General features: G+C 37.6%; 2 protein-coding genes across 5 annotated transcripts in view; one reads left to right on the top strand and one right to left on the bottom strand.

The window, feature by feature from the left end:
- LOC137091521 (zinc finger protein Gfi-1-like) overlaps positions 1-5,126 on the bottom strand; it is a 39,332-nt gene extending 34,206 nt beyond the window's left edge. For 2 of the 4 annotated variants that reach the window (XM_067456030.1, XM_067456055.1), the window contains exons 1-3: positions 5,016-5,126; positions 3,804-3,954; positions 1,847-2,093 (exon numbers count right to left, since the gene is read on the bottom strand). In XM_067456030.1, the coding sequence (XP_067312131.1) occupies positions 1,847-2,054 (208 nt within the window). In that variant the 5' untranslated portion in view covers positions 2,055-2,093; positions 3,804-3,954; positions 5,016-5,126. Of the gene's footprint in view, positions 1-1,846; positions 2,094-3,483; positions 3,505-3,803; positions 4,740-5,015 lie in introns of those variants that run through there. The other 2 variants (XM_067456037.1, XM_067456047.1) reach the window with 2 other exon arrangements.
- The window catches only part of si:ch211-106h11.1 (volume-regulated anion channel subunit LRRC8D), a 49,439-nt gene that overhangs the window by 4,595 nt on the left and 18,971 nt on the right, over positions 1-25,873 (top strand). The window contains exons 2-5 of the mRNA XM_067455957.1: positions 1,862-2,086; positions 18,615-18,729; positions 21,916-22,083; positions 23,574-23,885. Coding sequence (XP_067312058.1) covers positions 23,574-23,885 — 312 coding nt within the window. The 5' untranslated portion in view covers positions 1,862-2,086; positions 18,615-18,729; positions 21,916-22,083. The remainder of the gene's footprint in view (positions 1-1,861; positions 2,087-18,614; positions 18,730-21,915; positions 22,084-23,573; positions 23,886-25,873) is intronic.

The following is a 25,873-nucleotide window of genomic DNA, read 5'->3' as shown; positions in this document are numbered from 1 at the left end:
ACGCCAAATTCTGACTCTACCATCTGAATGTCTCAACAGAAATCGAGACTCATCAGACCAGGCAACATTTTTCCAGTCTTCAACTGTCCAATTTTGAGCTTGTGCAAATTGTCGCCTCTTTTTCCTATTTGTAGTGGAGATGAGTTGTACCCGGTGGGGTCTTCTGCTGTTGTAGCCCATCCGCCTCAAGGTTGTGTGTGTTGTGGCTTCACAAATGCTTTGCTGCATACCTCGGTTGTAACGAGTGGTTATTTCAGTAAAAGTTGCTCTTCTATCAGCTTGAATCAGTCGGCCCATTCTCCTTTGACCTCGAGCATCAACAAGGCATTTTCGCCCACAGGACTGCCGCATACTGGATGTTTTTCCCTTTTCACACCATTCTTTGTAAACCCTAGAAATGGTTGTGTGTGGAAATCCCAGTAACTGAGCAGATTGTGAAATACTCAGACCGGCCCGTCTGGCACCAACAACCATGCCACGCTCAGAATGGCTTAAATCCCCTTTCTTTCCCATTCTGCCATTCAGTTTGGAGTTCAGGAGATTGTCTTGACCAGGACCACACCCCTAAATGCACTGAAGAAACTGCCATGTGATTGGTTGATTAGATAATTGCATTAATGAGAAACTGAATAGGTGTTCCTAATAATCCTTTAGGTGAGTGTATACGTGTGCAGTGTAAATGAGCAACAGCCCATTTACACTGGCCATGTCAAAGCGGCGGTTGCAAAATCAGTTTACTGTCCTGGATTTGTCGCACCTCATTCCGTGTAGACTAGCCTGGATCAGCCGAACTCAGCCCCGCCCACAACATTTGAGCTCGGGCAGTTCGGTCTGGACTTTTGTTTCATAAAGGAGTAATTATGCCTGAACAGAAACTGTTCTGGCCAATGAAATCATCAGGGCGGGCTTCAGACGGAGAGCTTGTTCATATATGCATCACCTTCACAATTTCTCTCAGAAATGATCATCGTGTTGGTAAGTACTATAAGTATCTATTCTTAAATAATGTTTTTACAACACCAGCAAAGATCGTTTTCACCATCCTTTTCTTCTAACGTTACTTATTCCAGCGCACTTCCAATAGTTTTTGGGGAAGGGGGGTTCTCCGGAAAAAAAAATGGTGTTTGGGGGTAAAATGTGTGTTATTTTGGCAAGGTTGCATTCCTGGGTCTATATATCACATAATTGAGGTCACTTCAACCCGCGGACATGGAAAATAACCCACGGGAAAACCGCAGACTTGGCAACACAATGCAGTTGAGCTCTGTTGACATTTGACAACTAATGTTATGCTTTGCTTTGTTGCTCTGATTGGTTGTAGGTCTGACCAATCGAGGTCTTTCCTGGTTAGGTTGAAATGCCCCATAATCACAGCCCAATGGAGCAGCAGACTCATATTCTGACTAGAGTTGAGTATGACCACGTCAGGCTAGGTGTAGACAGCATCACTGATTATAATGGTTTGGATTGTCTTTTTGTCGCGTTGCGTTGTGCCACTCACCACGACTTGGTTTAATTTAATCAGATGTAATAGAATCATAATAGAATCTAATAGTTAGTGGTGAGGATTTTAATTAGGCTAAAGGAAAAAAAAATTCATAATGACTCATTCAAGTTGTCGCGATCATATCAACACTCGGAAGTCATTTATGGGAGATTTGTTGAAGTTAAGTTCTCATGAGCTGCGAGTACTCATGTTCTCGTGATTAAGGGATATAAATCAGACCCTGTTTTCATTATGAGTGTCTTTAGATTTCACGGGAAACTCCCACACTGCAACTATTTCATATCGTGCTCAATCTGCCACAGTATTCCAGTCACTGGTGTTGATCTGTTGTTTGTGTACCTGCTGTGGGCTCAGCTCCGGCTCCGTCTGTGCTGTTATCGGGCCGGTACACCGACGGCCGGCCGCGGCTCTCTGCGGATGAACAGGGAGGCAGCTCCAGAGCCTGCGAGCGGCCGATGGACGAGCATCCGTCACCGCGCTGATGGTGGGCGTGGCCTGTGGAGCGATGCCCCGCCCTCTTGCTTTTCACTAGAAACGACCGAGGCATTTCATCAGTGGAGTGAAGACACGGCGGGTCAGGTCAGATCTGAAATACAAGCACAACACATCCCAAATGAATATAATAACAACATAACATAACTTAACTTAACTTAACTTAACTTAACTTAACTTAACTTAACCGTATCTGTATTGTTCTTTTGCTTAATTCTTCACATCAAAAGATAAAAAGGTTATATATATATATATATATATATATATATATATATATATATATATATATATATATATATATATATATATATATATATACATATATATATATATCAAACATATTATAATATACATTCATTCAAAATTTGATATAATTATTAGCAGCATGGTTATTTTGATTAACTCTCCACATCAGTAGACAAATAAACCAATAAATTAAGGTAAATACTATAAAAAAATTAAAAAGTTGATATATGGATATAAATGATCATTATATAAAAAGTATTATAATAAACTAAATACATTTATTTAAATTTTTATATAATAATTAGAATCAGTGTTATTTTTTGCTCAATTCTCCACATCATAAAATATTTAAAAAATCTATAAAACATTCATATTATATATATATATATATATATATATATATATATATATATATATATATATATATATATATATTATCATGTGTAACAGGGACAGCAAATCTAAAAATATGTATAGCTAATATATGATTATATAGAAATGAACATAATGTAAATAAATGTATCCAAAATATAATTAGTATCAGTAGTTATTTTGCTTAATTCTCCACATCATAAAATATAAAAAAACTAAAATATTCATATATATATATATATATATATATATATATATATATATATATATATATATATATATATATATATATTATCATATAACAGGTACAGCAAATCTAAAAATATGTATAGATAATATACGATTATATAGAAATTATCATAATGAACATAATGTAAATAAATAGTAAATTAAATTAGTATGCATATATTATTTTGATTAATTCTTCAAATCAAGGTAAATACTATAAAAAATACTATAATAAGATAAAATGTATAAATTCAATAAGACTATATATAAACTTTTGAAATATAATATAACGTATACATTTCATATAATTTATTAATAACATAATAATTAGTAACAGCATGTTATTTAGATTAATTCTCCAAATCATCATAAACATGAACCAATAAGTGAAAGGAAATATTAAATTATTGTGAGAATATATAAATATTAATATGTAACAAAGGAACTTCTGATTTAGATGTATGACTTGTAAATGAATCTTACGACAGGTATAATCTAGTGAAACAGATTGAGTGTCTTGTGCATTCGGTGTGTGTGTGTGTGTGGCTGGTTGAGCTGCAGCTGTTGAGAGGTGAAGTCAGTTAAAGATGCGAGAATCTGAGGTTTAGAGATGTCAAACACCTGCACGGCTCACTCACCTGCAGCCCCAAACGTCTCTCCAAATCACCAAATCAATCATTGCTCTCTGCCAGAAATGTGCTCGGGACACATTAAAAACTCTTCCGTAGAATTAGCCATTAAAAAAAACGAAACTTCACTATCTTTTGATAAATTAGATTTGGACAAATCCGTGTTTAAACGCATAAATTGAATCTTTAATTATGACAAAAAATTAGACATGATTCATGATAAAACTACTAAACTAAATCAATAAGTTGTTTTTGACACGTCAAACAGCGAGCAATACAAGGAAAGACTTATTAAAAGCGAAACAATGATCATGATAAATCAGACTCACCGTCGGGCGTCCGTGCGATGAAGACGCGTCTGCTTGATTGAGTTGAGATTCGGTTCTGGAGCTTCTTTAGACTTTAGACAGGAAGTATGAACGTTTTTTTTTGTTGATGTGTCCTCGCTTCAGACGTCAAATCAGGACGCCTGGTTAAAATCTGCTCATAACAGAGCATAATGTCAATGTCATTCGGCATCATAACGTCATTAAGTCTTATAATGCCGTACACTGTAAAATCCTGCTGTCATTCTAACTAACACTTTTTAGTCAGTTTTACTTAATTTCTTTATTTATTTGTAAAAAATAGTACTATTCACACACTATACGTTGTTTACTCAGGTTAATATTAATTGATTGGGTGGTTTGAGTGCCATTTTATCAAGAAGAAAAAAAAAGTCACCATTATGGAGATCAGTGTTCCCTTTGGTTGGGCACTTGGGACATTAATTTGACTGTAATTCTCTTCTTATTGAAGCAGCAATGCAACAAGAAGTCATAGTTATTTGATTTCAAAGAGAGAGAAGTAATTAATAAGATGCTTTTACAAGTTGATCTAAGTTTTTGACTGAATAGTTAATGATTTAGTCAGACCTTTTGTAATATTTCCCCGTATAATGATCAGAGTTATACGCATAACTTCCAGATTTTTATTTCGTACTCATACATTTTAATTGCTCTTAACTTGAAATATTTGAGTAAGCTAATGCACACATTTAGCTTAAAATTGTCATGTTATCTCAACTTAGTGGTGGAATCCTGGCTAGCTTTATCTAGCTAATTCAAAAGTTCATAAAACGCAGTTCACACGACTTAAAATGTGTTAATTTTGTGACCTCAAAAGATGTTTGATTGTCTCGTTTTACTTGTTTAAACAGCCTTAAATCAGGATGACAAGAAGATATAATCAAACTGAATGCTCAAAAGTTGTTATCCCTTTATAATTAAGCTTCTTGTTCTGATCCCACTGGCAGATATTTGTTCTGGTTTTAAGCGTAAACTCATGTTGATCAATTTGTCATTAAACTAGACTTCTTATCCTTTGATTTTACACCCGTAAGTAAATGTATCTTGATTTAAGATGGAAAACAAGACAAATTTTAAGAAAATCACTTGATTTTGTCCAAATATATTTTATAGCTCTTTACACTTACTTAAGATTATTGACTAATTTGAGTCATTTTGAGAACAAAACTGATATACTCCAAAGAAAAGACTAACCTCTGATAAACGCAGAGTTCTTCTGGGAGATCGTTTGAGTTCTCTGGGACTTCAAAACGAGCTTCATCTCCTCTCTGTGCTTAAATGACTGATCAAACGAGTAAAAACACTGAATATTTAGCAGTTGTGCGAGACGCTGGTTTAAAGAAACGTTCATGAGACCACAGAGATGTGAAGGCTGCGCCCACAGCGACCTACTGTGTGATTTGGTTTGTGATTTCATTGTGTACAGGGGGCTGAGGGACATTACCCAACATACAGAGGGACAAAACCAGTGCAGTTTTAAGGGAAGACATACTACTAAACTGGAAGAAAATTGCAGCAGTTGAAGAATTAAAAGAAAAACAGAAACTGTTTAGATTACACCTTGAGAGGAAATCCCGCACACTATCAGTCCTTGCGAAAAATATAAAAGACAGTACTGTGCAAAAGTTTTAGGCACGTTAGTATTTTCACCGTCTAAAAGTAGTTTTTAAGCCAGTTATTTCTATATTTTCTATATTTCCAGTATATATATTTCTATATTTTGAAATAGTGTGTCAGTAGGTAATATCAGTTTACATTTTCAAACATTTATTTTGCCATTAATTGTGATTCCAGTGAGATTTGTGTATGCAGAAGGAGATCAATCATCGAGTCCGTCTGGGATTACATGAAGAAACTGAGATAAAATCCTCAAGAACTGAGACGACATCTCCGAGACGCTTGAAGAAACCCTCCTGCAAAGCTCCAGTACTGTCAACAGTTTTAGACACTCAGGAGGGTTTCTTCAAGTGTCTCGGAGACGTTGTGGCAGTTCTTGTGGATTCTGTCTCAGTTTTGTCTCAGTTTCTTCATGTAATCTCAGACGGACTCGATGATGGTGAGATTAGATCTCCGTGTGGATCAGCTGTTGTCAGACTCCTTCTGCACACACAAATCAAATAAATGTTTGAAAATGTAAATGATATCACATACTGACACACTATTGCAAAATATAACTGACTTAAAAACATTTATGGAGTGTAAAAATACTAACCCGCTGAAGACTTTTGCACAGTACTATACCTTTTATTAGCAACATTTCAGTCTCATGACCTTGTCATTGGGTATATGCCTGATGAAGTTCATGAGACCGAAAAGTTGCCAATAAAACATTTTTGATATTATAATTTTTTTTGAAAGTACTGATAGCGTGTGGGATTCCCTCTTATTTGTTGAGATTTGACCTATTTTTGGGTTAAATATGAACAAACCCAACCCAAATTTGAAAATAAAAATAAACCAACAGTTAGGCCTGTCCATTTTCGACCCAAATATGGGTTGAAACAACCCAGCATTAGGTTACATTATTTTCTTTATCATGCACTAAATGCATATCCTATTTTGTTGATTGCTTGATTGATTGTAAAAATATACATATACTCTTACCTAAAGGATTATTAGGAACACCTGTTCAATTTCTCATTAATGCAATTATCTAATCAACCAATCACATGGCAGTTGCTTCAGTGCATTTAGGGGTGTGGTCCTGGTCAAGACAATCTCCTGAACTCCAAACTGAATGGCAGAATGGGAAAGAAAGGGGATTTAAGCCATTTTGAGCGTGGCATGGTTGTTGGTGCCAGACGGGCCGGTCTGAGTATTTCACAATCTGCTCAGTTACTGGGATTTTCATCCACAACCATTTCTAGGGTTTACAAAGAATGGTGTGAAAAGGGAAAAACATCCAGTATGCGGCAGTCCTGTGGGAGAAAATGCCTTGTTGATGCTCGAGGTTAGAGGAGAATGGGCCGACTGATTCAAGCTGATAAAAGAGCAACTTTGACTGAAATAACCACTCGTTACAACCGAGGTATGCAGCAAAGCATTTGTGAAGCCACAACACGCACAACCTTGAGGCGGATGGGCTACAACAGCAGAAGACCCCACCGGGTACCACTCATCTCCACTACAAATAGGAAAAAGAGGTGACAATTTGCACGAGCTCACCAAAATTGGACAGTTGAAGACTGGAAAAATGTTGCCTGGTCTGGTGAGTCTCGATTTCTGTTGAGACATTCAGATGGTAGAGTCAGAATTTGACGTAAACAGAATGAGAACATGGATCCATCATGCCTTGTTACCCCTGTGCAGGCTGGTGGTGGTGTAATGGTGTGGGGGATGTTTTCTTGGCACACTTTAGGCCCCTTAGTGCCAATTGGAAATCATTTAAATGCCACGGCCTACCTGAGCATTGTTTCTGACCATGTCCATCCCTTTATGACCACCATGTACACATCCTCTGATGGCTACTTCCAGCAGGATAATGCACATTTCTAAAGAATGCTTTCAGCACCTTGTTGAATCAATGCCACGTCGAATTAAGGCAGTTCTGAAGGCGAAAGGGGTCAAACACAGTATTAGTATGGTGTTCCTAATAATCCTTTAGGTATACACACATACACATATATACTTGCTCGAAAGGGAGTGGAAAGAAGTAGAATTTATTTACTCCCACCCCCTATTCATTTCCTTATATTACATCATAGCTGCTGTCATTGTCTGTTCAATTACTAATTGTTTATGTGATGATTTTGCATTTTTGAATCAATTGAATTGCAGGTTATGGATATTTTATGTAAAGTAAGTGTGCCCTAAACATGCACCTTTCAAAACGGCGTTTGATATAATGCAAAGAGCGAGAGGAACATTGAAATCATACATTGTGAAGATGTTCCTTCACCTCACTTGAAGACGCTTTCCTACCAAAAGCCACTTTTAAGAAAGCGCACACAGTTCTTTTGAGTTCCTAGAAAGATGCAAAGAAGACAGCGCTGAAAAAACGAAGAGATCAATGCAAACAAAAGCCCACCGGGGCCCTCCATCTCCCCCTAGAGCTCCTGCTCCGTCTTACCCACAAGCCCACCGCTTCACCTGCTCCATCTGCAGACGCGCCGAGGGAAGGAGTTCGCGATAAGCATCACGAGTCTCTGAGGGTTTGTGGCTGAGGGAGATTGAACTCTGGAAATTCATCTAGTTCAGCTTCATCTGAGTGAGATTCACCAGCTGTGCGGGTCAGGAAAGAAACACACACACATACACACACACACACACACACACACACACACACACACACAACCATGTGTTTGAAATTCATTTATGATCTGAAATGACACCTGTATCACTGTAGCCTATAAAAATGACCTACATAAACTTCTCCACATCAAGGCCGATAACTATAACAACAGCGATGCAGTTTTAATAACCATTCAAATGCGTGGCCATTATAGCAAGGGTAAAAATAGAAGTGCGGCTCTACTGTAAAAAAGTCTAGCTTATGTTTTTTATGACAAATTCAGCGTTTAAAGTTTATTCAAACTAATTGACCCTAAGTTGAGAAAACTCAAAAATGTTCTGCAGCTGGTTGCCTTAAACTTTTACGTTTTCTTAACTTTTTTTTTTTTTTTTTCAGTGCATAAACAGAGGGGCGTTTCCCACGGTGTTACCTGATTTGCCCACGTCACAGATGGGGAGGGTTTGGGGGGGGGGGATTATTTTCATTGCCTGAATTATAAACACCCGTCAGTTTGAAGACACCCACAAGTTTAGAAACGCCTACTTTTGTTCTGCAGAGCTCAGTGTTGCCAAGTCTGCGGTTTTCCCGCAGTTTTTCATGTCCGCGGGTTTAAGTGACCCCAATAATGTGATATTTATCCCATCCCCAGATATTACCCCCGTGACGCAATTTTTACTGAGGAAAAAATCTACCAGAATTGGGCTTGTTTTGGCCAAGTTTTGAGTAGCCATGGGGCGGGTTCTGTTGTGAAGACCTGTCAACCCTGCCCATACTCCATTAAACCGAAATTTCGTGAGACACAAGATCCATGTACACTATAGTGCAGAGATGAATTCATGTGAACTCTGTGAGGAAATCTTTCATTGAAACAACACAATTGCTAGCTTAAAACAACCCAATTCATAGGTTAAAACAACCCCATTCATAGGTTAAAACAACCCAATTGCTAGCTTAACATAACCCAATTTATAGGATAAAACAACCCAATTTATAGGTTAAAACAACCCAATTTATAGGATAAAACAACCCAATTTCTAGGTTAAAACAACCCAATTTATAGGATAAAACAAACCAATTGCTAGCTTAACACAACCCAATTGCTAGCTTAAAACAACCCAATTCATAGGTTAAAACAACCCAATTCATAGGTTAAAACAACCCAATTGCTAGCTTAACACAACCCAATTTATAGGATAAAACAACCCAATTTCTAGGTTAAAACAACCCAATTTATAGGATAAAACAACCCAATTTCTAGGTTAAAACAACCCAATTTATAGGATAAAACAACCCAATTTCTAGGTTAAAACAACCCAATTTATAGGATAAAACAAACCAATTGCTAGCTTAACACAACCCAATTTATAGGATAAAACAACCCCATTTCTAGCTTAAAACAACCCAATTTATAGGATAAAACAACCCAATTTCTAGGTTAAAACAACCCAATCGCTAGCCTAAAACAACACAATATCTAGGTTAAAACAATCCAATTGCTAGCTTAAAACAAACCCACTTTTTAGGTTAAAACAACCCATTCACTACGTTAAAAAACAACCCAATTGCTAGGTTAAAACAACCCAATCGCTGGATTAAAACAACCCAATTGCTGGGTTAAAACAACCCAATCGCTAGATTAAAACAACCAAATCGCTATCCTAAAACAACCCCATTTCTAGGTTAATACAACCAAATTTCTATCTTAAAACAACCCAATTTCTAGGTTAAAACAACACAATCACTAGGTTAAAACAACCCAATCTCTAGGTTAAAACAACACAATTACTAAGTTAAAACAACCCAATCGCTAGGTTAAAACAACCCAAATATTAGGTTAAAACAACCCAAATATTAGCTTAAAACAACCCAATTTCTAGGTTAAAACAACACAATCACTAAGTTAAAACAACCCAATCTCTAGGTTAAAACAACACAATTACTAAGTTAAAACAACCCAATCGCTAGGTTAAAACAACCAAAATATTAGCTTAAAACAACCCAATTTCTAGGTTAAAACAACACAATCATTAAGTTAAAACAACCCAATCGCTAGATTAAAACAACCCAAATATTAGCTTAAAACAACCCAATTTGTAGGTTAAAACAACACAATCACTAAGTTAAAACAACCCAATCGCTAGGTTAAAACAACCCAATGGCTGGGTTAAAACAAACCAGTCGCTAGGTTAAAATAACCCAATTGCCTGGTTTGTCCATTTTCAACTCAGCTTGGGTTGTTTTTAACCCATGATTTTTTAGCGTGTCCTGTCCACCTGTAATTGTTATCATAATAGTTATTGTCCTTTGGTGTGGTGGATGCATACGATAGCCTATTTATTATTTTTATTCCTCAACATTTGTTGTTGTTGCTTTTTAAGAAAACCTTTGCCTAATTTAGTGATTTTCTAGTTTTTGACTAAATAAATCTCAAATAAAACATATTAAATCTCAATAGACATTTTTATATTGAACATGCTGTACATTTTCAGCCAAGCTATATTTAATCAGGTTGAAATGTTTAGTTAAAAAATATTTCGTTTGGCCAATGAATGCTGCTTTTGACAATGGTGGGCCTTTAATTGAAAACAGGTTGAGAACCACTGGTGCAGAGCATCTACGTCAGTGGTTCTCAACCTTTTTTGAATTAATCATGGGTGAGTTTGAGTTATCATAACTATTGTACTATTGTGAAGGCATTATCGTTTGCTTTATAGTTAATGTATGGAAGTGACACTTCTGCTGAAACATCTTTTAGAAATATGCACAAAATCAAATCATGTTTAATCTCAACAAACTGCGAAAGCTACAGATAGAAATTCGCCCCCGAAAAACGTTGCCCTTTCTGGACTGTATAATATTATTGTGCCATTATCTCTCTCGCTTTGCATTACAACCTGTTTGTGGTCGCAGTGAGAAAACGAAGAGGAAGAGTGACAAACAAACGTGTCACTTTCTCACGACCCACCTCTCCAAATCCTCTGAGGCCATTGCTGACTAAATACAGATGCAGAGAGTGATAATCATGAAAACAGTCATGAAAAAGTCGCACTTTAACTTGGCACGTTTTATCACATAAAGTGTCATTTAAAGTGAAAGAAACGCAGTTTACAGGCACAACATCTGCTGGTTTGAAGAGCTAAAGCAATCGCTGTAGAGCATGAAGACAGTCAGGATTGTGCTTGTTTCTGTGGTTAGCTGATGTTGATTGAGATACACTTGAACTGACTTCATACATACATGTGCAGATAGAGACGCTTGATCTGATGAATACAATCCAATCGCTGGGTTAAAACAATACAATTTCTGGGTTAAAACAATCCAATTTCTGGGTTAAAACAACCCAATCGCTAGGCTAAAAAAAATCCAATATCTGGTTTAAAAAAATCCAATCGCTGGGTTAAAACAATCCAATTTCCAGGTTAAAACAACCCAATCGCTAGGTTAAAGCAATACAATCGCTGGGTTAAAACAATACAATTTCCGGGTTAAAACAACCCAATCGCTGGATTAAAACAACCCAATCATTGGGTTAAAACAACCCAATCATTGGGTTAAAACAATACAATCGCTGGGTTAAAACAATACAATTTCTGGGTTAAAACAACCCAATCGCTGAGTTAAAATAATACAATCACTGGGTTAAAACAATCCAATTTCTGGGTTAAGACAATCCAATATCTGGGTTAAAACAATCCAATATCTGGGTTAAAACAATCCAATATCTGGGTTAAAACAACCCAATTGCTGGGTTAAAACAATCCAATATCTGGGATAAAACAATCCAATTTCTGGGTTAAAACAATCCCATATCTGGGTTAAAACAATCCAATTTCCAGGTTTAAACAACCCAATCGCTACGTTAAAGCAATCCAATATCTGGGTTAAAACAATCCAATTTCTGGGTTAAAACAATCCAATATCTGGGTTAAAACAATCCAATTTCTGGGTTAAAATAATCCAATATCTGGGTTAAAACAATCCAATTTCTGGGTTAAAACAATCCAATATCTGGGTTAAAACAATCCAATTTCTGGGTTAAAACAACCCAATCGCTGGGTTAAAACAATCCAATTTCTGGGTTAAAACAATCCAATTTCTGGGTTAAAACAACCCAATCGCTGGGTTAAAACAACCCAATCGCTGGGTTAAAACAATCCAATTTCTGGGTTAAAACAACCCAATCGCTAGGTTAAAAAAAATCCAATATCTGTTTTTAAAAAATCCAATCGCTGGGTTAAAACAATACAATTTCCAGGTTAAAACAACCCAATCGCTAGGTTAAAGCAATACAATCGCTGGGTTAAAACAATACAATTTCCGGGTTAAAACAACCCAATCGCTGGATTAAAACAACCCAATCATTGAGTTAAAACAATACAATCGCTGGGTTAAAACAATACAATTTCTGGGTTAAAACAACCCAATCGCTGAGTTAAAATAATACAATCACTGGGTTAAAACAATCCAATTTCTGGGTTAAAACAATCCAATATCTGGGTTAAAACAATCCAATTTCTGGGTTAAAACAACCCAATTGCTGGGTTAAAACAATCCAATATCTGGGATAAAACAATCCAATTTCTGGGTTAAAACAATCCCATATCTGGGTTAAAACAATCCAATTTCCAGGTTAAAACAACCCAATCGCTAGGTTAAAGCAATCCAATATCTGGGTTAAAACAATCCAATTTCTGGGTTAAAACAATCCAATATCTGGGTTAAAACAATCCAATTTCTGGGTTAAAACAATCCAATATCTGGGTTAAAACAATCCAATATCTGGGTTAAAACAATCCAATATCTGGGTTAAAACAATCCAATTTCTGGGTTAAAACAACCCAATCGCTGGGTTAAAACAATCCAATATCTGGGTTAAAACAATCCAATTTCTGGGTTAAAACAATCCAATATCTGGGTTAAAACAATCCAATTTCTGGGTTAAAACAACCCAATCGCTGGGTTAAAACAATCCAATTTCTGGGTTAAAACAACCCAATCGCTGGGTTAAAACAACCCAATCGCTGGGTTAAAACAATCCAATATCTGGGTTAAAACAACCCAATCGCTGGGTTAAATAATCCAATATCTGGGTTAAAACAACCCAATCGCTGGGTTAAAACAATCCAATTTCTGGGTTAAAACAATCCAATATCTGGGTTAAAACAACCCAATCGCTGGGTTAAAACAACCCAATCACTGGGTTAAAACAATCCAATATCTGGGTTAAAACAACCCAATCGCTGGGTTAAAACAATCCAATATCTGGGTTAAAACAACCCAATCGCTGGGTTAAAATAATCCAATTTCTGGGTTAAAACAACCCAATCGCTGGGTTAAAACAATCCAATATCTGGGTTAAAACAATCCAATTTCTGGGTTAAAACAACCCAATCGCTGGGTTAAAACAATCCAAAATCTGGATTAAAACAACCCAATCGCTGGGTTAAAACAATCCAATTTCTGGGTTAAAACAACCCAATCGCTGGGTTAAAACAACCCAATCGCTGGGTTAAAACAACACAATTTCTGGGTTAAAACAACCCAATCGCTGGGTTAAAACAATCCAATTTCTGGGTTAAAACAACCCAATCGCTGGGTTAAAACAATCCAATATCTGGGTTAAAACAACCCAATCGCTGGGTTAAAACAATCCAATTTCTGGGTTAAAACAACCCAATCGCTGGGTTAAAACAATCCAATCGCTGGGTTAAAACAATCCAATATCTGGGTTAAAACAACCCATTCGCTGGGTTAAAATAATCCAATTTCTGGGTTAAAACAACCCAATCGCTGGGTTAAAACAATCCAATTTCTGGGTTAAAACAATCCAATATCTGGGTTAAAACAATCCAATATCTGGGTTAAAACAACCCAATCGCTGGGTTAAAACAATCCAATTTCTGGGTTAAAACAACCCAATCGCTGGGTTAAAACAACCCAATCGCTGGGTTAAAACAATCCAATATCTGGGTTAAAACAACCCAATCGCTGGGTTAAAATAATCCAATTTCTGGGTTAAAACAACCCAATCGCTGGGTTAAAACAACCCAATCGCTGGGTTAAAACAATCCAATATCTGGGTTAAAACAATCCAATATCTGGGTTAAAACAATCCAATATCTGGATTAAAACAACCCAATCGCTGGGTTAAAACAATCCAATATCTGGATTAAAACAACCCAATCGCTGGGTTAAAACAATCCAATATCTGGGTTAAAACAATCCAATATCTGGGTTAAAACAATCCAATATCTGGATTAAAACAACCCAATCGCTGGGTTAAAACAATCCAATTTCTGGGTTAAAACAACCCAATCGCTGGGTTAAAACAATCCAATATCTGGGTTAAAACAATCCAATATCTGGGTTAAAACAATCCAATTTCTGGGTTAAAACAATCCAATATCTGGGTTAAAACAATACAATTTCTGGGTTAAAACAACCCAATCGCTGGGTTAAAACAATCCAATGTCTGGGTTAAAACAATCCAATTTCTGGGTTAAAACAATCCAATATCTGGATTAAAACAACCCAATCGCTGGGTTAAAACAATCCAATATCTGGATTAAAACAATCCAATATCTGGATTAAAACAACCCAATCGCTGGGTTAAAACAATCCAATATCTGGATTAAAACAACCCAATCGCTGGGTTAAAACAATCCAATATCTGGATTAAAACAACCCAATCGCTGGGTTAAAACAATCCAATATCTGGGTTAAAACAATCCAATATCTGGATTAAAACAACCCAATCGCTGGGTTAAAAAAATCCAATATCTGGGTTAAAACAATCCAATATCTGGATTAAAACAACCAAATCGCTGGGTTAAAACAATACAATTTCTGGGTTAAAGTAATTTAACCCATGGTGTTTTTAGAGTGTCCTGTCCACCTGTAATTATTGTTATCATAAAAGTTATTGTCCTTTAGTGTGGTGGACGCCCAATTTATTATTTTAATTCCTAAAAATCTGTTGTTGTTGCTTTTTAGGAAACCGTTGCCTCATTTTTTTTTTTTTTTGATTTTCTAGTTGTTGTTTTTTTAATAAAAAAAATAAAGTAAATGACCATATTAAAACTCTTTGGGCATTTTATATTGACACTTCAGGTGTGATTTCAGTGTCTGCAAATGTTAGGAGCACTGTATGCACTGTGTGACAATGGCAGCCAAACAGATGATAACGTGCTGAATGGAACAAAAGATGACATATAGCGTGATAACACTTTCAGAAGAGTGTCTGAAAACCCCCGCACAGGTTTTTGTCATGGAGTCAGAATGACTGTGTCTGAATGGCCTTTCCGTGACCCACGGCCTGGCATCTCTTCACTGCACCTCCCTCTCTGTCGTTTGGACTTTCTGTCGTCTGTCGAATGCGCTAGAGTAGGAGTGTATGGAGGTGTGTGAATCGCGCTGCTCGACCGTACTCACAGAGGATACTCACAGTTTCCCTGAGGGCACCAGCCTCTCTGTCTCTCTGTGAGAGGTAGAAATGTGACGCTGTGTTTGGTGATGATAGTTTCTGTTTGAACAGGTTGTATGATGAAAAAAGACACAAAGACAAAATTAAGAATGAAGACGATTCTTTCTAGACATTTTTTCAATGTTTTTGTGTTAATTTGACCACTGACAGGTGAAGTGACTAACACTGATGATTTCTTCATCACGGCTCCTGTTAGTGGGTGGGATATATTAGGCAGCAAGTGAACATTTTGTCCTCAAAGTTGATGTGTTAGAAGCAGGAAAAATGGGCGAGCGTAAGGATTTGAGCGAGTTTGACAAGGGCCAGATTGTGACGGCTAGACGACTGGATCAGAGCATCTCCAAAACTGCAGCTCTTGTGGGCTGTGCCCGGTCTGCAGTGGTCAAACAGACGAGCTACTGGAGCTCAAACTGCTCCAGAAGTTAATGCTGGTTCTGATAGAAAGCTGTCAGAATACACAGAGCATCTCAGTTTGTTGCGTATGGGGCGGCATAGCTGCTGACCAGTCAGGGTGACCTCTGACCCCTGACCCCGCCGAAGCACCAACAGTGGCACGTGAGCATCAGAACTGGACCACGGAGCAATGGAAGAAGGTGGCCTGGTCTGAGGAATCACGTTTTCTTTTACATCATGTAAAAGAATGATTTTTTTTCGAGTGTGTGTGTGTGTGTGTGTGTGTGTGTGTGTGTGTGTGTGTGTGTGTGTGTGTGTGTGTGTGTGTGTGTGAATTGGTTGGGAGGGGCACGACACTGTCAGCAGAAGGATAAAACTATTTTTATTTTCCTTTACACACTGCACACAGCAACAACTATTAATAAAGCGACCAAAACTGCCTGCCAACTGACAGACGAACTGACAATGGCTTTCTTATTTAGGGTTTAAATAGCCTAAAAGGTAATGTGGTGGATAAACATTAATAAACCGTTTTCTCATAACATTTTAAAGCCGCGATCGAAATACAGAACATCACACAAATATATAAAAGAACATTTTGATAAATAAACCTAAAAAAATGACCTGCCTAAAGAGGAAATGAACACTTTGAGTGCGTTTACTGCCCGGTCTTAAGCTGATTGTGCCTAAAGGGGGTCACACACCGGACTGAAGCTCAGCGCCGTCTCCGGATCTCACACCAGACGCACATATACGCGAGAGTTTATTTTTGAATCGACTTCTGACAGAAGAGCTGCACGATGAGTGTATCTTGTAGCACAGGGTGAAATCAGTACATTCACGATTTAAAGGAAATATAATATACATTTAATATAAAACCTTGAAATGGCACTCTGTGGTGCGGCAGGATTTTAAACAACTTCCCGAGTCGCCGCGGACAGGCACCGAATGCGGCCGCCGGTGTGTGTACACTCATTGAAAACAATGTGTTCGAATTTTAAAGGCGCAGCGCTGAGCTTCACGTCCGGTGCGAAGCCGCACACCAGATCTTAACACGCGATCTTAACACCCACGAAGATTCGACTGTGAGATCGGTGGTCGAATCCGGCTCTGTATAATGATGCATCGAATCTTGGACTATTTGGGGTCACCCCTAGTGTGTGTGTGTGTGTATATATATATATACACTCACCTAAAGGATTATTAGGAACACTATACTAATACTGTTTGACCCCCTTTCGCCTTCAGAACTGATTTAATTCTACAAGGTGCTGAAAGCATTCTTTAAACGATGCCCAATTGGCACTAAGGGGCCTAAAGTGTGCCAAGAAAACATCCCCCACACCATTACACCACCACCACCAGCCTGCACAGTGGTAACAAGGCATGATGGATCCATGTTCTCATTCTGTTTACGCCAAATTCTGACTCTACCATCTGAATGTCTCATCAGAAATCGAGACTCATCAGACCAGGGAACATTTTTCCAGTCTTCAACTGTCCAATTTTGGTGAGCTTGTGCAAATTGTCGCCTCTTTTTCCTATTTGTAGTGGAGATGAGTGGTACCCGGTGGGGTCTTCTGCTGTTGTAGCCCATCCGCCTCAAGGTTGAGTGTGTTGTGGCTTCACAAATGCTTTGCTGCATACCTCGGTTGTAACGAGTGGTTATTTCAGTCAAAGTTGCTCTTCTTTCAGCTTGAATCAGTCAGCCCATTCTCCTCTGACCTCGAGCATCAACAAGGCATTTTCGCCCTCAGAACTGACACATACTGGATGTTTTTCCCTTTTTACACCATTCTATGTAAACCCTAGAAATGGTTGTGCGTGAAAATCCCAGTAACTGAGCAGATTGTGAAATACTCAGACCGGCCCGTCTGGCACCAACAACCATGCCACGCTCAAAATGGCTTAAATCACCTTTCTTTCCCATTCTGCCATTCAGTTTGGAGTTCAGGAGATTGTCTTGACCAGGACCACACCCCTAAATGCACTGAAGCAACTGCCATGTGATTGGTTGATTAGATAATTGCATTAATGAGAAACTGAACAGGCGTTCCTAATAATCCTTTAGGTGAGTGTATATGTGTACAGCTCTGGAAAAAATTAAGAGACCACTTAACATTGAGAAATCAGAAGCTATATATATAAATATATTATACGCACAAGCATAATGTGAGTTTTGTGTTGTATGTTTTCATTAAAATTTTAGTTTTGGTCAATTTGTTGTGTATTTCTGTCCTTTTTTTAATTATTATAAAAAAAATAAAAAATAAAAAAATATATATTATTATTATTATTATTATTTCTTTTCCAGTTGTAGTTAATTATTTTACATCAAGTTAAACTAAATGAAAATAAGAACTAGCTGAAATAATAGTGACATTTTATTTCAAGTAACATATTTTAGTTAGATTTAGCTACTTAATTGAACCAATAAAGAAATAAAACAAAAGTATAAATATAATAAAAATGTAAAATTAAAAAATAAAGCCATTAAAATAGATTATTTCTAGTGATTAAAATCAAGAAATGTGCTGATTTAAAATAAAATGAGTGCAAAATGTCAGGCAAGTTTCAGAAAACACAAAATCAAACACAATAAAATCATGAGCAGCATAAACAATACAGAAATATATTCTGAACTGAGTGGTTGATGAATTCACGAGTCTGGATGTGTTTCTTACAGAACTTCTCCCTGTAGGATTGAAGTGAATCTCAGGCGGGACTTTTGGACGCAGCTTTTGCGCTGGAAACCACAGGCCCGCTTTATCAACACGAGAAGCTTCTTCTAAAAGAGCAGGGTGTGTGCAGTCCTGCCAGTTCACACAAACACACCCTTCTGGTTCAGAGGGCGAGATTGAGTCGAAAGGTGTCAAACCACACGTCCGAGAAGGATGGAGATGGACGCTTTTTCTGTCACTCAAACACGAGTTGCTCGAAATGAACACGAGCAGAGCAAATGATTTCTCATACATGAGAACAGAGCGCTGAAACATTTATGTTGTGTGTGTTTGTGTGTGTGTGTGTGACAGATAATATAATTCATGAGAATTAGCAGCTTGCCAACTCAGGCATTTGGTACAACCATTTCAAGTTATGGCAATCAGTTGAATGTGTTTGCGTGATTTTTAAACATGTCCAGTCACCTTTATTTATTTAGGGCTTTTTTTACACAATGGCTTTCTTTAGGACTTTCTTTAACACTGATGGCTTCAAAGCAGTTCTACAGTGATGATAGGAAACTATTTTGTTTTAGATGAAAAGCTAAAGTAAGAACTGTTTCTTATTGAACTGTTTCTTACTAAATTGTAAAAACTGATTAGTTATTTAATTTGGCGGCACGTAAACAACATCAGCCTCAGCTAAAACAGAAAACCTCCAATGCGTTCTGTGTTCCACATTTTGTGGTCTGAGAATGTAAACCATTAAAATAGGTTTGAAACTATACCGTCATCCTAAATGCTAAATAGGAAAAGGATCGACCGCCTGCAGTTGATTTAGATATTTTCGGTAATATCAACTGGCCAGAGTTTAGAGACCGCAATAGACGTGATGGAGTATAATGCGTTAAGAGCTCGCTTAAGTACTGGGGAGCTAAACCATTTAGTGCTTTGTAAGTAATAAGCAAGATTTTAAAATGTATGCGATGTTTAATAGGCAGTGTTGACAGAACTGGACTAATATGATCACACTTCCTGGTTCTAGTAAGAACTCGAGCTGCTGCGTTTTGGACCAGCTGGAGTTTGTTTATTAAGCGAGCAGGGCAACCACCCAGTAGAGCATTACAATAATCTAGCCTTGAGCTCATGAACGCATGTACTAACTGTTCAGCATTTTGCATTGAAAGCATGTGCCCTAATTTAGATATATTTTTAAGATGGTAGAATGTGGTTTTACAGATGCTAGAAACGTGGCTTTCGAATGAAAGATTGGTATCAAAGAGCACACCCAGGTTCCTCACTGACGACGAGGACTTGACAGAGCAGTCATCAAGGGTTAGACATGGACCAAATATGAGGATGCATCTGGAATGATTCTGAATTCATAATAAGAAAGTTTAAAATGTGGTGCTCAAGTTTAGAGGATCTACTTTTATTTATTTATTTATTTTATGCTAAAAGTGGAAAAAGAGATTTATATTTCTTAGGTAAAGGAATATTCAACTACATAAATTTGAATATTAAATGTAGCGTTCACCCAAATATAAAAACCATCATCTTCATGTCCATGTCACACCTAAAATGTTTCTTATCCCTTTCATTCATAATCACTTTGAATGTTTAACTTAATTAAGAAACCACTTAACACTGGTTTTTAAATGTAAAGTGGTCTCTTAATTTTTTCCAGAGCTGTGTGTGTGTATATATATATATATATATATATATATATATATATATATATATATATATATATATATATATATATATAGTTCAATGCTGTTACAACTCAATTTTAAAGAACCTGTTATGCCAAAAAGGTTCTATACAAGGAGAAATTTCATGTTTAATGGTACACTCTAAAAAGTGCTGTATAGCACCAAATCTGGGTTCTTCAGCGGTTCTTCAGCAGTTCTTTGGGATGACTGAGGTGCTATATAGCACCGTTACCATATACAGAACCTGTTAAGGCCCTGTATGGTTCTTCAGTGGTTCTTTGGGGTGATAAAGGTGCTATATCACCACTGCCGTACAAAGAACCTTTCAAGCCCTTTAAAGGTTCTTTACACACCAAAGAACTACTTTTGGTACAGTTTAGCACCATTATTGAGGAAGAAATAAAATATGGCACTTCTTATGGGTTCTACATGGCACCATTTGACAAAGGTGCTATAGAGCCCCTTTAAAGATTTGGTGCTATTTGGCACCAAAAGTGGTTCCCCTATGATTACAAGCCAAAAAAACACTTTTAGTGCCAATTTTTTTTTTGTGTGTGTTAAAAACATTTCTAGTGTTCTAGTCTTATAGAAAAACATTTCTATAAATAATGTTTGCAGGCTGCTTAATTAATAACATTTAATTAAAATTAAAATAATGCAAAGTAAATCAATGAAAATATCCCATGATGGAGAACTTTTTTAGAGTTTATACTAACGAAACAGAAAAAAGCTCTAACAATTCCCAGCAGTGTTTCCATCGTTCACATGAGCTCGTCAGATATAAAAACGATCCTCTAATTTAAGCCGGTTTGTTCTATTCATGAAATAAAAAAATAAAATAACATATGAAAGCATGTTCAGCGGCTTCCACCCAAAACGTGCCTCCTTTTATTGTCTCTGTCAACTGTCCTTTAATTTAAAGACGCAGCAATGTTATACGTGCAAAAAAAATTTTTTTTATGAAAAATGCTAAATATTTTCATGGCTATTTAACTGCATGAACGTTTACAGCTTTTATTTCTCACACAATCGTTCAGCGCACATCTCAATCTGATGTGTGGGGTTTTTGTAAATCCCCATTGCAAGACAAGTTTAAAATGTGTGACAAGATGATATATTCAGGGAAAAAGGGGGGTTTCCTGCACAACTATACATTATGTGCATAGTATGTTTGTTTTCAAAATTGCGTCTAGAAATGTGTAATTGCTGGCCCAGGACTTTCAAAAAAGTGCCTTGTGATTGAAATTAGACACAAATTATCTATTATTTTAACATAAGAAGATCAATCACAAAGCAGCAGTTTACTCTGACCATAAAAACTTTAAGTAGATTTGATTGAACGCTACTCAGGACGTCATTTTAAGCCTCTGAATCTAGAGTAAATCAATTCCTCTTGGCGTTCACGTGTCCAGACTGCATCGTGTTAAGTGACTAATGAGCGCCACCTGCTGTTCACATTCGAGGAACAGGCTCGCGCTCAAAGATTTGACTAAGAGGACGCAGTAAATACAGAAGACCTGGCATTAACATCTGAGTTTCAAGCTGCTCGTTTCTGAGTTTCACTTACAAATCACATTTACTTGCATGATGTGAATGTGCCTATTGTGTGCAGGTCGTCATGGCGACTTCAAAGCTGCTTCTTGGGCCCCTCTGTCTGTGAACAGGGGCGAAGTTGGGGAAAGTAGGGCCAGAATAAACCGGCCTGCGCAGGACTGGGGTTTTCAAGACTGCATGTGTGAAAAGTGTGGTTTTGGGGTGGAAAACATTACAGTTTATCGCAGTAAGTGCATTTCTCTTCTTGTGTGTTTGCATGTAGTTTAGCTGAGGATGTGTTGTGTGAGATTGGGGTTTCTGTGTTGCTCAATGTGCCGAATCAGATCTCATTATAAATGCATTAGTTGAAAACATATTTCAATAGCCTCTGCAGCAAACTAAACAGAACTAACCAGAACTGGAGAAGTTGCTTTTAGAGGTGTTGAATATATCTAATATTATCTAATATGAGTGTGCTGTTACTTTACTGAGTTATCAGAGGCACCATTTTTTACCAGAAAACAGCCACTGAAAAGAAAACCACAGGCACTCAAATCTAGAGACACACACACTAGTAACTAGTAACCGCATAGCAACACACTATCAACCACTCAGAACACCCTAGTAACCGAATAGCAACACACTATCAACCACTCAGAACACCCTAGTAACCGTATAGCAACACACAAATAACCACCCAGAACACCCTAGTAACCGTATAGCAACACACTAACAACCAACCAGAGTACCCTAGTGACCGCATAGCAACACACTAACAAACAACCAGAGCACCCTAGTAACCGTATAGCAACACACTAACAACCACTCAGAACACCCTAGTTACCGCATAGCAGCGCACTAACAACCACTCAGAACACCCTAGTAACCGAATAGCAACACTCTATCAACCACTCAGAACAACCTAGTAACCGTATAGCAACACACAAACAACCACCAAGAACACCTTAGTAACCGTATAGCAACACACTAACAACCAACCAGAGTACCGTAGTAACCATATAGCAACACACTAACAACCAACCAGAGCACCCTAGTGACCGCATAGCAACACTAACAACCAACCAGAGCACCCTAGTAACTGTATAGCAACGCACTAACAACCACTCAGAACACCCTAGTGACCGCATAGCAGCGCACTAACAACCACCCAGAACACCCTAGTAACCGCATAGCAACACATTAACAACCATCCAGAAAACCCTAGTAACCATATAACAGCACATTAACAACCACTCAGAACACCCTAGGAACCGCATAGTAGCACACTAACAACAACCACCCAGAACACCCTAGGAACCGCATAGTAGCACACTAACAACCACCCAGAACACCCTAGTAACCATATAGCGGTGCACTAACAACCACCCAGAACTCCCTAGTAACCGCATAGCAACCATCCAGAACACCCTAGTAACCGCATAGCAACCACCCAGAACACCCTAGTAACCGCCTAGTAGCACACTAACAACCACCTAGAACACCATAGTAACCGTATTGTAGCACACTAACAACAATCCAGAACACCCTAGTAACCGCATAACAACCACCCAGAACACCCTAGTAACTGCATAGCAACCCCCCAGAACACCCTAGTAACCACTTTAGAACCTGAGCATCGAGACAGTGAGTTTGCAGGTGACGTTTAAAACAAAGAGTTGGTGTTTTTGATGAAGTGTTGAGTTGACGGAGCAGTGTTCCTTCTCTCTGTTCTCTCAGATGTTCACGCTGTCTGAGCTGTGGGCGGGCGGCGAAAGGCAGGGCAGTTATAAGCTGCTGAAGCCGTGGTGGGAAGTCTTCATGGACTATCTGCTGGTGCTCATGCTGATGGTGTCCATCCTCGCCGGGACACTTCTGCTGTCCCGGGACGGAGTCGTGTGCGTCCCCGTGCACTCCGTCTCCACAAACTACAACTCCCCCATGGAGCCCATGTCAGATTCGGTTTTTACAGCTGCGAAACAGACACCCGGGAGTCCGGCCATGGGGCGGCGGACCAACTTGGACTTCCAGCAGTACGTCTACATCAGCCAGGTTTGCAGAGCCAGCAACGGGGCACATTTACTTCAGTACCCTGAAGAAAATGCTCTTCGTATTTAGTATTTTTTTCATGTTTCCAGTCCAAATATCGAAATATTCTTAAATCAAGATTCATTTACTAGATCATTTGTACTTTTACTTAAGTAGGTATCGAACTATACCACTTTTACTTAAGTAGACATCTGACTGTAGCACTTTTACTAAAGTAGACATCTGACTGTAGCACTTTTACTAAAGTAGACATCTGATTGTAGCACTTTTACTTAAGTAGATATCTGACTGTAGCACTTTTACCTAAGTAGACATCTGACTGTAACACTTACTTAAGTAGACATCTGACTGTAACACTTTTACTAAAGTAGACATCTGACTATAGTACTTTTACTAAAGTAGACATCTGATTGTAGCACTTTTACCTAGGTAGACATCTGACTGTAACACTTACTTAAGCAGACATCTGACTGTAACACTTTTACTTAATTAGACATCTGATTGTAGCACTTTTACTTAAGTAGACATCTGATTGTAGCACTTTTACTAAAGTAGACATCTGACTATAGTACTTTTACTAAAGTAGACATCTGATTGTAGCACTTTTACCTAGGTAGACATCTGACTGTAACACTTTTACTTAAGTAGACATCTGACTATAGTACTTTTACTAAAGTAGACATCTGATTGTGGCACTTTTACCTAAGTAGACATCTGACTGTAACACTTTTACTTAAGTAGACATCTGGCTGTAGTACTTTTACCTAAGGAGACATCTGACTGTAACACTTTTACTTAAGTAGACATCTGAGTGTAGTACTTTTACTTAAGTAGACATCTAACTGTAGTACCTTTACTTAAGTAGACATCTGACTGTAGTACTTTTACTTAAGTAGACATCTGATTGTGGCACTTTTATTTAAGTAGACATCTGACTGTAGCACTTTTACTTAAGTAGACATCTTACTGTAGTGCTTTTACTTAAGTTGACATCTGACTGTAGTACTTTTACTTAAGTAGACATCTAACTGTAGTACTTTTACTTAAGTTGACATCTGACTGTAGTACTTTTACTTAAGTAGACATCTGACTATAGTACTTTTACTAAAGTAGACATCTGATTGTAGCACTTTTACCTAAGTAGACATCTGACTGTAACACTTTTACTTAAGTAGACATCTGGCTGTAGTACTTTTACCTAAGGAGACATCTGACTGTAACACTTTCACTTAAGTAGACATCTGACTGTAGTACTTTTACTTAAGTAGACATCTAACTGTAGTACCTTTACTTAAGTAGACATCTTACTGTAGTGCTTTTACTTAAGTTGACATCTGACTGTAGTACTTTTACTTAAGTAGACATCTAACTGTAGTACTTTTACTTAAGTTGACATCTGACTGTAGTACTTTTACTTAAGTAGACATCTGACTATAGTACTTTTACTAAAGTAGACATCTGATTGTAGCACTTTTACCTAAGTAGACATCTGACTGTAACACTTTTACTTAAGTAGACATCTGGCTGTAGTACTTTTACCTAAGGAGACATCTGACTGTAACACGTTCACTTAAGTAGACATCTGACTGTAGTACTTTTACTTAAGTAGACATCTAACTGTAGTACCTTTACTTAAGTAGACATCTGACTGTAGTACTTTTACTTAAGTAGACATCTGATTGTGGCACTTTTATTTAAGTAGACATCTGACTGTAGCACTTTTACTTAAGTAGACATCTTACTGTAGTACTTTTACTTAAGTTGACATCTGACTGTAGTACTTTTACTTAAGTAGACATCTAACTGTAGTACTTTGACTTAAGTTGACATCTGACTGTAGTACTTTTACTTAAGTAGACATCTAACTGTAGTACTTTTACTTAAGTAGACATCTGACTGTAGCACTTTTACAAGTAGACATCTAAATGTAGTACTTTTACTTAAGTAGACTTCTGACTGTAGCACTTGTACTTATGTAGACATCTGACTGT

The sequence above is a fragment of the Pseudorasbora parva genome, chromosome 2 (genome assembly GCF_024679245.1).
Source record: "Pseudorasbora parva isolate DD20220531a chromosome 2, ASM2467924v1, whole genome shotgun sequence".
NCBI classification, from domain to species: Eukaryota; Metazoa; Chordata; class Actinopteri; order Cypriniformes; family Gobionidae; genus Pseudorasbora; species Pseudorasbora parva.
The sequence above is the reverse complement of the archived record's forward strand: the minus strand, read 5'-3'. Positions and strand labels throughout refer to the sequence as shown.